Raw genomic sequence first — 16,086 nt, 5'->3', positions numbered from 1 at the left:
CAAATGATCCAACTTATCTTGGAGGTTCTCTGTAGGATTGAGGTCAGGGCTCTGGTCTGGCCAATCCATCTTTAATGCTCTTATCTTCAAACTGGTCCATCGCAACATGAGCAGTATGATATGGATTGTTGTCCTCTAACATGAGATGGAAATTCAGTGCTTAAAACGTTTAAATGTATTTTATTCATTGATGAAACAGAATTTTCATTTTATTATTATTTTTTTCTTTTATCTTCTGAATTAATTATTTTGATGCATAACTTAATTTGTTGAAGTTATAAACTGGTGTCATCATTTCTTCTGTCCCCTACTCCACCTTTCTCCATCTGGCTTCTTGGGAATACCTAAATAACATATAAGGTGTTGTTGAATTTGTTTCTCAACGCCTTCCCTGATGTTCTGAAACATTATTTTCCAGGACATCTAGATAAACCTCAACATTCATGATTTGCCCAAAACAATCAATGGTCCCAGTACAAACTGAAAACAACCCAAGACCATCATGTTACCTCAGCCAAATTTCATTGTTGGGGTGCTACCGTCCTGCAGATAGTTTTCTCTGGCTATCTACCATACTCGGGTATGCTGTCAGACTGGTAGATTATGTGCAGTGACTTGTCACTTCAAAGCACAGCTTTCCATTGGTCTACACTCCGAGAATGGCTGACTTTAGACCAAACTAGATAACATCAGACATCATTCAGGGTGATTAATGGTTTGTGTATAGCTGCAAGAACATGTTAACCCGTCATGCAACAACTTATGCACTGTAACAATGCTAACTTGTGTCCCAATAATCTCACCAAGGGCTTGTGTCTGCTGCAACAATGTAGAAATACATTCCAAGCAGAAGATTCTTTGCTGGGTTTACCTGTCATGTTCCGTCAACTTCAGAGGTTTTCTGGGTCGTTTCAGCATTAGTTCACTTTCTTTTGCAGATCTCATCACTAATTATCAACCTAGGGATCTTTGGTACATTTGAAATGTCATGTACAGACCGATTGCTTATGTGGCACCCTATTACCATTATGCAGAAGTCTGTTAAATCCATGGATCGTGTCATCTTGCATCACAATCATGCTACTGTCTCCTTGAAGGCTTATAGAGCACGTTTATAGTTCTCTTTGACATGTGGCACTTTGGTAGGATGTGACCAACTATCAGTGGAAGGGTGCCTGAATATTAATGGTAGGGCTGTGCGCGTGCGTGCGTGTCCTGTAAGAGAATTATCACTTTACTCAAAACTTGCAGGCATTAACAGCAATTGTGAAGCCTCAAACCCAAAGCAGTAAATTATTGTGTTCTTATAGTCAGAGGCTCTTTCTGTGGATTGCTCAGAACTGAGTTTTTGTTCCTGAGAAATAGCAAATAACTGCCTTTCCAGATAAATGAACAGGGATGTAAAATGTAAATCAACATCTCAAGTTTAATTCACTTATAATAATTATACAAAATTAAATAAAAAGTTGAAATATTCAGCAATATATACAAGATGTGGCACTAAAGTTCCATGATTGGTGCAATAAAAAGAACACAGCGAAAGAGTTCAAAAATGGTTTTATTTTTATTCAAATAATCACTGCTTGATTGAATGCACGTATTACATTGTTCTAAAAGCTTCTGAAAAGAGTCAACCAAGGCGTCCAAAGAGGTGATGTTCAGTTTGGTGGTTGCATTTTTCTTTATATCCTCAATATCTTGAAATTTTTTTGAGTGCAGTTTTCACCTTGGAAAAGAGGAAGAAGTCCACTGGTGCTAGATCGGGAGTGTGTGGAATGGGTGGGGGGGCAATGTCATCCAGCAAGGACCAGCTGCCTTTCTCTAAAAATTGTGGTCTCACCCAGGAAATATGCTTCAATAGTCTTTGAAGCACCTGTCCATAGAATGTGGCATTGACTCTTTCCCTTTCAGGTACAAATTCCTTGTGGATCACACACCCTGCTTGTCACAAAACATGATCAGCATAGTCTTGATCCTGGATTCCTATAAATAGAACTTTTTGGGCCTTGATGATTTTGAAGTCCACTGCATGCTCTTGACACTTCTTTTGGTTGTACTGAAACACTCATCTCCAGTGACAATACAGTTGAGGAAATTAGAATTGTCTAGATACATCTGGATGAAGCCTTTGAATGATGACATGCTTCATTTTTTCTCCGTGAGGCTGTGCGGCACAGATTTTACCTGGATCTTCCATTTCCCTAAATCTTCTTGCAGAATGTGATGAATTGTCTCCTGATTCATATCCATCTCATCAGCCATCATTCTGAGAGTCAAACAACTATCTCTTGTCACAATGTCCCAAACTTTTACAGCTTAGTTCACATTTCAAGAGGTTGGATGCCCACTTCTTGGATCATTGCAAACATCCTCACTTCTGTCTTAGAACTGCTTATACTATTCAGACACACTGTTATGATTTAATGTTTCGTCACCATGAACTGTTTTTAATATGTATTCATTACCCCATTGCAAAATTGTGACACAGTGAATGTTAATGTTACTAATGCAACTGGCTGTTACTTGCAACCTGTCAGTTTATTCGACACTCACTGTAGCACCATCTGTTGGTGGAAGTTTGAACTACAACATACCACTTCCATTTATTTTCCAACTCATGGGAATGTGACTGCAACAGCACCTGTCCAGACTTTATTACTACACCTTGCATGTACTGACATAGGTATCCATGCATTTCTAAACACACAAGATGTCAAGCTGATCAACAACCTACTCATTTTGTAGTTGCCATAATTTTACTGTTTATATACATAATATTCAAGAATAGCTAGAATTACAATGAACATAAAATTTCTTATGAACCAGGGTGAATTTATCTGGAAGGGGAGTTATCCAAATTCTGTCTTCTCTCTAATCATAGCCTGTTTCTGTCTGAGTCATACCAGCCAGTTTCTGTCTCAAACATACAAACTTTGTTGTTCAACTTCTTAAGCTTTAAGTTCAATTGAGAGTCACTTAGAAGAGCAAAATGTGTGGGGCTTTTGTTCTGGAAGTGGGCAACTTGAAACCATCTTTCTTTCAGTGTTGGGTAAACTAGACATGAAATTGTACTTACAGTTTTCCTTGAATATTTGTGATCACCCTTTTTCAGGAATAATTACTGTCACAGCAAGGTGCTCTCCTTGGATGCCCTACTGGCACACCAATGTAATTATTTCCTCAAAGCTTCAGTTACTCTACCTGTCAGTTACTTCAATTATTCTACCCCTTTATCATAAAATGCCACTGTACTGTCACATTTATTAATTATTATTATTTTTTTTTTTTTACAAAACTTAAATCTTCCCATCTAATCAGTCTATACTCTGAAATAAGGCATTTTGACTGACTATGTTGAATTGCTGGGTCAGTGATCTGAACAAGTGTCAGCTCTTTGGCCACCTCAAACTATACTACAGAAAAATCCTGGTAAACTGTTCTTTCCAACACTCAGTCTTCTTTTAAGGGGGTCCTCCTCTGCCAGTCACCACTTTCAGGCAAGCCCAGGTCATATGGACAAAATCTCCATCAACAAAAAGTAAACACCTTTGGGCCCAGACCGAAGTTAACAGAAATTCTGTAGATAGTTCAAAATTGAACTTCTAGTTCACTGACCTCTACTAGGTGGTCCCTGTATGGTTTTTTTTCTCTGACTGCCCAATTTCAGGAAGAAGAGAAAAGGAATGTTTTTCCAAGAACCTTGTTTCCAACTGACTCCTGACTATTGGAATGTACAAAACAAAAAAAAAAAGTACCCACACATTAACATCTTTAAATTTTGAACCCTTGTTTTTAAATAATCTTTTTACATAAGTATATCCAGTAATCAATGTTTACATTAGAATATTACCTATGTCTTGTAAGGATGGAGAAAAAAGTTTAAAGAATAATAAACAGTTTAACATTTTCTTTTTTCTTTTCTGTTTTTTGAAGATATTTATTCTCTTTTAAAAAATATAGTTTGAGAGAAATTGAGTTAAGAAAATAAATAGATATGGTTCAAATTTATGTAAACAATTTGATATGGATAATTTTTCTTATTATAATTGGACTGGTATTTTCATTTTAGTGATTTGACTGTGCAGCTAGAAGGGAGGTTAATAAGAGCTCATCGTTTTGTTTTATCAGCACGGAGTAACAGTTGGGGTGTTCCAAACCTTGCAGATGTTGATCATTTGGATTTTACTGGTATTGTAATCTAATTTTGCTTACCTTAATGAAAAATTACAAAACATTTAAGAGCCTGTTCATCATAGAGTTAATATTTTCTATATTTAAAGTATATTTTGAAATATGCCTAAGTGATTATTTTCACTTTAATTTCATTTCATTTTACTAGTGTATTGCCAGTGCATTCAGATTATTTTTAAATGAATTTAATGATTATGTACACATTATAAAAAAACAAAAAACAAGTGGCGGGAGGTTTCCACTTGAATGTTTAAGCACACCTGTATAAAATAACACATCAGCTTTAAATCTGTTATTTCATAATTTATTAAGGATACAGTGCCATATATATATCCCAAGTATGTAAAATGCATAAATGAATAGTTAATTAATAGCTCAATTATAATAAATATATCAAATTTAATATATATATATATTAATCGTCACAGATCTGATTAATGCCATCTTACAAGATTAAACATTACTTAAACAAGATTAAACATTAGCCCTCGAAAAAGTCCCTTTCAATGTATCTAACTGCCTATAATTAACATTTTAATTTGTCTTTTAATTTTTCTTTTAATGTTATTGATATGTAAGGTTTTCCTTACTTTATTTGGCATATATATATTTTTTTCAGTTTGTGTTGGGCACTTGCATAAGGCGTTGGGTTGCTTGAGAAGCTATAACTTACTAGCTTTCGTATTATACATTATAGCCGGCTTAACTTGGTCTATAATTGCACTATTAGAACTTACCAAAGGTGTGATTTTTTTGTATTTTAAATTGGATGATTTTACTGAGCAGTGAATTTGCATCAAATTTTTTCAAGTTAAGGAAAAATGCAGCAGAAACCTGCAAAATATTAAAAATAGTTTTCAGAGAAGGTGCTCTGTTACTTCAGACTTCAGTTGTTCACAAAGTTTAAAGAGAGCTACTTGTCCATCAGAGATGATCCTCATTCTGGCCACCCTTCAACTTCAGAAACCAATGATTCATTCGTTATGACCTATTATGAAAGGTCTAAAAATAATGCATTGTATGTACAGGTAATGTAATGTTACATGTACAAAATGTAGTATATACTAACAAATGAAAATCTAATATTACAAAATGATAATAACATTTCTCTATATTAAACCTTACCTTTAAAAATATCGTAATATGTTGACTGTATAAAAATATCGTAATCTGTTTACCCTTTTTTTTTTTTTTTTGGAGACATGGATGAATAAGTACCTTTCTCTGCCTCTGAATCCTCTTCATTTTTTACATATGAAGCATATAAGGGATCTCATAAATTTTGAGTCCAGTAATGCCTCTGTAGCCGAGTGGTCATTAGCGAGAGTGCAATAGCACATGCTCCTTGAGTAGACCAGGATTCAAGCCCCTTACTGCTAAATAAGGTCGATCTGCCAACCCCCACTGGACCAGAATTAATATGGTCCATTTCCCTCAACATGAATCATTGAGGAGGCCTACATCCTGCAGTGGATTGATAATGGCTGCAGTTTTTTTTTTTTTTTAACGCTTTTGATACTGTACCATGTGTGTGGTTGTTGTAGTATAATTGGGATCAATATGACATTAGGGCCAAGTTACTACTAGGGAGAAAGTGATGGTTAAGTCGTTGGAAACAAAGAGTGGTTATAAATTGCCACTGCTCTTCATGGACTAATGTGATGAGTGGGGTACCACAAGGATGTTGGGTTCCTTATGGTTTGAAATATTTGTTAATGATGCTGTAGGTATTTTAAGTTTGATGACTAAGTTTGCTGATAATACAAAAGTGGACACAGTGGTTAATGACAGTTATCCAGGTGTTCTTCTGCAGGAAGATCTAGATATACTAAATGGATCAGCTGAAAAATGGCGACTGGGATTTTACATTGATAAATGTGAGGAACTGTATGTGTGTAACAGTACTTTCAGAATAATATACCATTTGGGCAGTACCAGACACAAATATTTGATAAGGAAAAAAGACCTAGTGATAATTGTACAGTCTGACATGATATTTTCTGAGCAGTTCAGATAGGCTACTAGAACAGCTTATGGAGTTCTGTTAATGATATACAGGAACTTTGCATTCAGTCAAGGAGTAATTGATTGAATCTAAAACCAAAGAGTAATTGATTGGTGGAATAAATTTCCACCTGGTATTGTAGAGAGAATTTATTTGAATAAGTTTAAAGAGGGTTTGGACAGGTTATTGGAACAAATAGTAAATGATGTTTTTGCTTCCTTGCATTATTTGCCAATAGTAATACTAAAATATAATGTCTGAAGGGCATTCATGTTTCACAGCAGTAGGAATGGTTTAAAGGAAAACACAAGACTGCATAGAGAATCATGAGGGGAGTCTGGTATTTCAGTATGCCTTACTCCCTTCTTCTGACGCTAGAGGAATCTAGTAGAAAGCCTGCTAGCCTTCAAACATTCAATCAGGACATTGTAACTTCAGCAGTCAGTTCCAGCTGGTCAGCCTTCTAGTTTCAGAAGAAAGTAGTTTCTGAAACATCAGGTGTTAAATGACTCTCCCCTTCTCCAAAATCAATTCATATCAATAGCCTTAGTTCTTAATAAACTGTTCTCACATTGACTCTCTAAGCAGCTTATGTTTTTTAAACCATATGAAGAAACTTGCAGGTCAGTTAAGTATCTGATGAAGGTCATCAGTAATTTCAGTCCTTTTCTCAAGACTGTTTTGGCAGGATCACATCAATTCGTTGCTGACAGTTTGGTGAATGACATTTTGCTGTATGTGACAATTTGCTGAAAGACAATTGGTGGCTATGACAATTCAGTGAGTACAATAATTTGATGAATTCTTTGTGAGAATTTGGCAAAGCAAGATGGAAAATGCACTTTTAACATGTCATGCTGTAAGTGGTGAATTTATTGATCACTATACCATTCTTGATATTTTGTATTTTTGGTGGAGCGTACTATTCACCTTCATATTTTAATACACATTCTACTTTTTTCAGGCGATTCTATTAAAAAAGAGTCGTGGATAGGTTAAAGATTGGGATACAGAGAACCTTGTTTGTACTTGACTTTCACTTCTGTAAGTTGCATTTTTAAAGAAATACACATTGGGGAGGGGTGGTTGTTCCAGAGACCAAAAGTAGAGATCATTAATGGATACCAGCTGTGTAATGTGCACTTTGTTGTTCAGTTTGCAACCCATGCTATACTTTTTATTGAAAGATGTTAGCAGTAGACTAACACCATGGATGGGTAAGGGTAGACAGATAAGCTTCCCTGGAGATTGTGTAGGGGTCAGAATTAGAGTCCTCTACATAGAAAAGTGATCTGGCCCAGTGAGGTGTTTTCACTGGGCCTGTGCTGGTTCTCGATGCTCCTGACAAAGGATGGTATGCCAAAAGACACTTAGTTAGCATGGAGGAATGTAGTTAAAAGGGTGTTTATTTTTGCACCAAATAGCTAAGATTTTGAGGTGTCTGTATATAATGCTTGTGAATTGCATATACAGTAAACCCCCGCTATTCGCAGGAGTTACGTTCCTGAGAAATGTCACGAATACCGAAAACGTGAATACTGAGTTATGGCTCCCATAGTAATAAAGGGGTTCCGTTCCAAAGTATGAAATATATAAGAAAAACTAGTCTAAAATTTTGTCTATGTATGTATTATATGTACCTTCATAATATGACTATGTACATAGACAGTACATAGTGAAATACAAGCATATGGCATCGAAATGAAAATAAGAAACAATTTAATATTAAATGTAATATTTATTAGAAATTTCAAACAAATCTTTCAAACCAGCACCTTTGCTAGCAAAAAAAACTTATCCCACCAGTGCTATCACCAGTTTCGCTAAAGTGTTAAAGGAGCTTTGCTTTTTGACGAATGATGAGTGAACTTAACTGAATTTTATTTTGAGTTCGGTCTTCTATCCACAGATTTAAAGCCTTTTCCATTTTTTCTAATTTAACATCAGAGCAAATTACAGAGCAAATTTTTTAAGCAATTAGCGCGTTTTCACGGACACTATGGCAGATTTTTTTCTTCCGATTTTTTGATTGATCGTACCATTGACTCATTGATTTTATAATGTTTTGCCACTGAGGAGACACTTTCAACATTAGAAATTTTGTCTAATAACTCAATTTTATTTGCTAATGTCCTTCTTTGATATTTTCACATTTCCCTTGTTATTCGTAGCCATATTTTTGTACGGGTTAGAAAGAACTTGTCCACAATAAAGTCACTTTCTTCCGTTAACACACTGGAAAAAGTCTGTTTTACACTGCAAAACGGTAGATTTATCACTTTTGTAAGCATATCAATTTATAAATTTATTCAATTTATAAGCATATAAATTAAAAGCAAATGACGAAACCTTCCATGACAAGCACATAACACATACTGAACAAGGATTAGCGAGAAACATCCACGCTTGCGATTTTGTCACCCCTCCCCCCCCACCCATTGAACGCTGTTTTGACCGGGAAAGATAATTTTAGCCACGCCCATGTTTTTTTATGACGGAAAATATTCACGGCGCTTTAAAATTCACATTTTTTTTTAGGTTTCATTTTATATTAAATCAGCGATCACGAATACGCGAAACCGCGAATACATATACCGCGAATAGTGGGGGTTTACTGTATTGTATTGTCTGTTTTCCTTTTTTACTTCATAAAAAACCCTAGTTAACAGGTGGGGGAAGGAGCCAAGCACCCACCCATAAAAAATTTCCTCCTTTATGATGGAATTCAAACTATCTCATTTTCCTCACAGCATGGGTCCTAACCACAATGCTAACTGATCTTCATTTTATTCCTTTCATCTGGTGTCTGTGCCTTTAATTTTCATCTAGCCTCCCAACCTTCAGCCAATTCTTGCTCCTGGAAAAGCTTAGTATTCAACTGAGTAGGTGTGTGTAAAAAAAATAAATAAAAAAATAATAAATAATCTTTCTGGGTTAAAGGTGTTACAATATGGATGGAGTCATGCTGAAATAGGAGCATACGGTCAGTACTCGTATAGCACAATAGTTGTGTTCCTAGAAACCCTCGTGCAATGCAAAATCCTGCAATATAAACAACAGACCCTATGGGAAAAAAAGGATAGGTGCCGACCACCCAAGACTGAACACACATTTGTAACCAAAACGTTACCAAACGCAATAAATAATTGTAATAAAATACGTAAGTATTTTATTACGACTATTACGTAATAAAATATTGCTAATGCTTTTGCTTCTATCATAAGCAAACTTGTTTTTTGTTTGATTTTCTATCCAAACAGATGACAGCCGTTCCATCTCTTCCAATTCTTTGTGTCTTAATCTAATGGATTTTAATTACACTTTGAGTTGTTCCTGCTATCAAAGTTGTTTTTATTTTCTCTACATTCTTTGTAATTCTCGGCGTTGCCTCATTTAGGTCTGTAGCATGTGCAATATCACATGGTCTTTCATTTCGCTTCATATTTTTTCTCTATCAACAGAGGCGGACTGGCCATAAGCCTTACTGGGGAAATCCCGGTAGGCCGGAGGCTGGTGTGATTTTGGCCATAAACGCTAGTATGAGGCCACTACAAATTTTCCCGGGTAAGAATTTTTGACCAAGTCCACCTCTGTTTATCGATATTGCTTTTCTTTTTCTCTCTGAATCTGCAGTGCCCAGGATGCTTCCTTTTCACACCTTTTAAGTATTTTACTCATTTTTAGGGAATAAAGCACAATTACAAAACGAGGAGGCACGCTTAATACACATAAACAACACCGTAAAGGCAGATATACACTATTAACACCTCACATTTTACTAAAGCACATTTCTACGGATTACACCATAAAACAATAAAAACAGTTTCCAGTTGTGTTTCTGCTAGTGGAATCTGTTATAAACTTGATCTAATTTCATTTGCTATTATACCGATAGCTGGAATTGTGTTGGGTGTTACGTTATTATGGTGAAATGTGTTTCCCCTTCACCGAAATAAAAAAACAAATACATTTTCAGAATCTTTTCTTCATTCCTATCGTGTTGCGTTCAGTTGGGGTGATTCCGCGTTCGACTTCCATTTCTTGTAAACACAAAGGCGAATCGTGCATAAGCGATTTCGGTTCGTGTTATATAAGATATCGTTCCCCTATTTATAAATCGTGTATGATCGAATTCGTGTAGTGTAAACACGTGTTATACGAGGACTGACTGTACTCACTTTTTAACCTGTCTATGAGAAGGATTTGTGTGATTCCTTTTATACAAAATTTCTCTTGTTTCCTAAACCTTTTACTTCATTGATTTTGTTAATTTATGATCTCTGTGTGATACACCAAATTGTCATACTCACCGATTGTTATAGCCACCAATTGTCTCTCACCAAATTGTCTCATACACCAAACTGTCATGCACTAACTGTCGTACAGTGAATTGTCTTCCAACAAATTGATGCAAACCCATTTTTGTCAGATGGCTTTTTAAAGAATACATCCAGTTTTTTTTGCTGCTTTGTTTTGTTTTTTGTGCATACAGTTTAGTGTAAATTTCAACTTACTTCTTCCTTTGTTGGGATCATGTTTATTCTGTAAGCCCAATTTTTTCCCAAGTGATTTAAGTAAAATTTTTGCTAGCAAACTTTTTCATTTTTGCAGGTCTTGGATGTTTCTGCCCCCTTAACCCTCTATTCATCTTGCTGTGTTAACTTTCCCATATTTAGTTTCAGTGAATGAGGTGCCAGAAGCTATGGATATCCTTTGTTTCTGTTTCATAAAGTCCAGAATGTTTCTCCACATAAACTACTGTTTCTGCCATTTATTGCACTTGAACTGCCCTGTGTAGCAGTTCAAGTGCAATAAATGGCAGAGGAACTTGAACTGCTATGCAGGGCAGTTCAAGTTCCTCTATCTCATTTCCCTTCATAGAGGCAAAAATTTTTTTTTGTTTTTCAATGTTAACTCCCCTGAACTTCAATACAATTGTTCTATTTTGTTGGAAATAAGGAAATACCAGACAAATAAAATTCTTTGTCCTGTCCATCAAAGAATGCAGAAACAGCAGACTTCAGTTCATTGACGTAGCCCAGTGGTCAGGAGCGAGAGTGCATAGCACGCATTCTGGGGTTCAAACCCATGACTACTAAATACAATAAATATTTGTATTGACGATTTATTGTAAACTCTACTGACTTGGTTGTTGTGCCGGAGTATAAACAGAAAATTTATTTATTATTATCAGCAAAGCAACAGCCACATATGTTTTTCTTGAGGTCGAAACAGAAAATAGTCACTGGGGACCAGATCCAGGGTGTAAGCTGAATGGGTAAGTTCTGTAAAGTCACAGTCTCTCAAAGCAGCAGCAACAACATGTGATCTGTGCACTGGTGCATTGTCAGGAAGAGGTAGCATACCTCTGGAAAGTTTTCCACAGGATTTTTCCTTTATGACATCCCTTAGGTCATACAGTAGGGATGCACATGACTCCTCAGTGACTTGTCTGCTTGTGCTCCAAGTAGTGAATTTGCAAAATTCCCTCAGCATCCCAAAAAATGGTGACCATAATCTTGCCAGCTGAAGATTGTGTCCAAAATTTTTTGGGTGGGGAAGAACCCTTGTGCTTCCATTGCATTGATTCTTGCTTGATCTCAGGATCATCACCCATAACAATTCGGGAGATAAAGGTTTCAGGATCCCTTCCATAAAGCTCTAAATTCTCCTCACAACACCATACTCTGAATTGCTTCTGCACAGGGATCAGAAATCTGCAGACCCACTTTGCACTGCTCTTAGCCATTCCCAAATGTTCATGGAGAATGGTTTATAACTGTTCCCTTAGATTAGCCACATTCTCTAGAAATTTGGGATACCTTTAAATATCTGTAATTCAGCACAAGGGTTTCCACAACTTGTCACATTTCTGAAGTGGTTGCTGTCACAGGCATGGATCATCTTCGATGGACTCTTTGCCACACTTGAATTGTTTTGACCAGAATTTCACCTGGTACTCTTGAAGGTGCACTGCTGCCATATGCTGCTGCCATCCTTTCATGAATGGCCTTTGGCCATTTCCTTCTTTGGTGAGAAATTTGATGACTGAATGATGCTCCAATTTCAGAAAATCCAAGTCAGATGAAAAGCACTTTGCTTGTCAAATGGTTTTATCTACATTATACACCCACTAAAAGCTGTAGTCTCCATTAATTAGCATTAGTGTATGATGCAAGAAAGCAAGCTTATACAGCGTCAGCCAAAAAAAACAAAAAAAAAAAAACACTTCCCATTTCACCTATCCATTCTCTCCAAACGTTTGTCCAGTTCTTCCTTGAATCTATCTAAGATATCAACTTCCAATGACAATGGAAGTTTGTTCCAGTAATCAACCACTCACTGGCTAAAGGCAAATTTCCACATATCTATTCTGAAACTGTCTTTCTTCAGTTTGAATTTGTCCTTTCAAGTGCATAATCTGAGCAAGAGGAAGAATCCCATCGGCATTGAGCTTGCTCAAACCATTCAAAGCCTTATACACCTCACTCAGATCACCTCACAGATGCCTAGTCTCCAGATGCTGCAATTTGCAGAACTTAAGCCTTTCTTGCTAAGAGCATCCCTTTGTTCCCCCTCACCAATCTCTTCTCTGTACTCATTCCAGCAACTCTATAACCTTCCTGAAATGAGGCCTCTAGATCTGTATGCAGTACTCAAGGTGTGGTCTGACCATTGCCTTATACAAAGGGATAATCACCTCCTTGTTCCTGCTAGCAAAGTTTGCATATATCATTAACAAGACCCCCATGAGCTGTTCTGGCAGCCTGTCTGCACTGAACTGCACTGAAAACTTCATATCTGAGCAGGGATCATTGTGCAGCAAAAGCTTCAGCTTCCTCAGAATTTACAAAGGAATCCTTGCATTTTCTCTTAATCATATACAAGAACTTTATTTTTCTTTGATTTCTATTATCACTTGTACTACTTTTTCTTCTTTTGGGAGATATTATTAAAAGTATGTTTAATTTCTTAATGATATAAATCATTATTTGTAAAAATCACCTTCAAGTTTAACAAAGTTCAAACTAAGTTGTGAAATGCAAACTAGAGGGCATTTGCTTACATCACAAATGCATAACATGATGTGCAGCTAATTACAGCCACTCCCCAATTAACGTAAGGGTTGCGTTCCGCAGAATCCTACGTAAGTCAAATTTCCCCCATGCTATAGCAGCACTCACTGAATTGATTGAATCAAAAAACAAATGTTCGACGAACATGTGAATAGAATTATTTATTGTATTTATTAAATTTTTTATCTTGTGCGCAAGAAAAATTACAAAAGCGTGCAATTTAAAAGATTTCAAAATTATAAAATTACAAAAAAGAGAGGAGACAGCATAAGTAAGTTTTACCTCTCAAGCATTGATGCCAGAATCAACATCTTCAGCTGATAAATACGCCGCTTTGGAGGTTGAGGGCTGTGGAGATTTAGAAGGGGTCAGTCACTCAACCTTACGAAAGAACATATTAATGGATGACTGGACGGTGGCTTTTTTCTTTTCATTGTAGATTTCTTTGTAGCAAGCAAGCATATCATTCACCCCTATGTTAACTCTTAAGAATTGTTTGCTGTCAGGATCTATCTTCTGAAACCTTGCCATTGCCGTCTCTCTGGTGATGAAGCGTCTTGACTCTTCATTTGGTTCATCTTGAGCTTCGTCAGCATTTTCTTCTTTCACTATCGCTGCCTGCAAGTCAATAAGTTCTTTGTTAGATAATTCCTTCTCTTCTTCCTCTATTAACTCCTCCATGTCTTTTACAACAACCTCCAACTGAAGTAGCTCTGCAGCCTTTACAATCTTATCTGTAACCTCTTCATATGATTCATCTTTTCCAAATCCTTCGAAGCCTTCTACATGCCGTGGGCATATTTTCTTCCATGCACCATTTAAACAACTTTTAGTAATTTTCGCCCAGGCCTTATTAATGTTTAAGATGGCGTGGTAAATATTGTAAGATTTCCAAAAGTATCTTAACGTAAAATTTTTCTCATTGTTTACTGCACACAATGCATGAGCAAATGTTGTGCATAAATAGTATGCTTCTAAATATGAAATAACACCCTGATCCATAGGTCGGATGAGTGAAGTCGTGTTTGGCGGTAGAAATATGACTCATGTTCGAATTGAAATCATCTAGATGCGTAGGATGTCCAGGAGCATTATCTAATAGAAGCAAAATCTTGAAAGGAACGTCGTTGTCTTTACAATATTTTTCAACCTCGGGAATGAAGCAGCATTTAAACCAATCCTCAAAGAGAGAGATTGTTATCCATGCTCTCTAGTTCGATTGAAAATGCACAGGTAGGGTGACTTTATTGATGCCCTTAAATGCACGAGGATTTCCAGAATGGTACACAAGCAGTGGTTTTAATCTGCAATCTCCCGCTGCATTAGCCCCAAGCAAGAGCTTGGCCCTATCTTTTGAAGCTTTGAAACCTGGCATTGTTTTTTCCAATACAGAGCAGTCTCGTCAATGTTAAAAATTTGTTGTGTTGAACAGCCACCTTCATTAATAGCTTTCCAACACATCACAAAATTTCTCTGCAGCTGCAGAATTGGCACTGGTGAGTTCACCGCATACTCTAATGTTTTGGAAACTAGCACGATGCTTGAACCTATTAAACCACCTGTTGCTTGCCACGAACTTGGGTTGGGGGGTTCATTGTATGCTTAATATCTTCATAAATACTTCTTGCTTTTGCTTGAATGGCCATTGAGCTCAGGGGCACTTGCTTCTGAATCTGATTTTCCATCCATATTATTAATAGCTGTTCCATCTTCGATATAGCACCTGAACTGTTGAACTTAAGATCAACAGTTCATTGATCCTTTGACATGTTCTTTTATATGCTCACTGTCCCTTAAAATAGTATTCACTGTTGAAGCAGTGAGACCTAATTCCTTGCAATAGATGATTAATTAAGAAGTACAACGCAGGACAAACTTTGTCCTGTGTTGTACTTCTTAATTAATCATCTTCATTTCTAAATGAATCTTGTTTCTTTTCTTAGTACTGCCAGCACTTGCATTTTCCCTTCATCATTGTAATACGTAAATAGGAATGAAGAGAAGTTTCTGAAATTTTGTTTTTTATATGATTGAAGATTTCAGTGAAGGGAAACTCATTTCACCATAATAACGTAAAAACCCACAGAATTCCAGTTATCGGTATTATTGCAAATGCAGTAAGATCGAGTTTACTTCCCTTTTATAGATTGCGCTAACAGAAAAGCCCTATAACATAGAAAGAGCAAATAGTTTTTGTTTTTTTTTTTTGGTCATGACCTCGAGAAACTTGCTTTAGAAAAATATCACAAAGGCATTCAAAATTGAGGCGCCTTCGTAGCCAGGTGGGAAGGAGCAGCAGTGCGTAGCACACGCTTCTTGATTAGACCGGGGTTCGAGCCCGTCACCACCAAATACGAGGATGCGGAAAGGTCAGGGAATGACCACCGCATATTCCCGGAGCGATATGGCCTTAGTTGCTAATGCTCCTAAAAACCCAATAAACAAACAAACATTCAAAATTGATTCTTATAACGGGAACATATGATAACGATGAAAGTGTAGTGCAATTTCCATTATAAATATGACCTTTTAGAGAGAGATAAATAGCTTAGTAATATAGCAAAATTTTAAACTTCCAAGGATTTGAAACAAATTACCAAAAAAAAAAAAAAAAAAACAATATGTTATTGGGTTCACATTACAATATTTTCAGAATACCTCCATTTATCCCTACAAATGCAAAATATGTTTCCATATTTTTTTCAGTTTGCACTGGCTGGCAAAAACTTACATAAAGTCGAATTTGCATAAGTAGAGTATTGCGTAAGGCGGGGAGTTCCTGTACCATGAAATTAAAAAAACAAATTTATAAAA

At 36.4% G+C, this 16,086-nt stretch overlaps 1 protein-coding gene across 1 annotated transcript in view; it reads left to right on the top strand.

Moving 5' to 3' along the window:
- Window positions 1-16,086, top strand: part of LOC150090216 (ankyrin repeat and FYVE domain-containing protein 1) — a 199,065-nt gene that overhangs the window by 28,135 nt on the left and 154,844 nt on the right. Inside the window, exon 3 of the mRNA XM_090369021.1 lies at window positions 4,070-4,188. Within this exon, the coding sequence (XP_090225147.1) occupies window positions 4,070-4,188 (119 nt within the window). The remainder of the gene's footprint in view (window positions 1-4,069; window positions 4,189-16,086) is intronic.

This window comes from Mastigoproctus giganteus, chromosome 2 (genome assembly GCF_048544385.1).
Source record: "Mastigoproctus giganteus isolate SK-2022 chromosome 2, ASM4854438v1, whole genome shotgun sequence".
Taxonomy (NCBI): domain Eukaryota; kingdom Metazoa; phylum Arthropoda; class Arachnida; order Uropygi; family Thelyphonidae; genus Mastigoproctus; species Mastigoproctus giganteus.
This window is presented reverse-complemented; position numbering and strand designations above follow the sequence as displayed.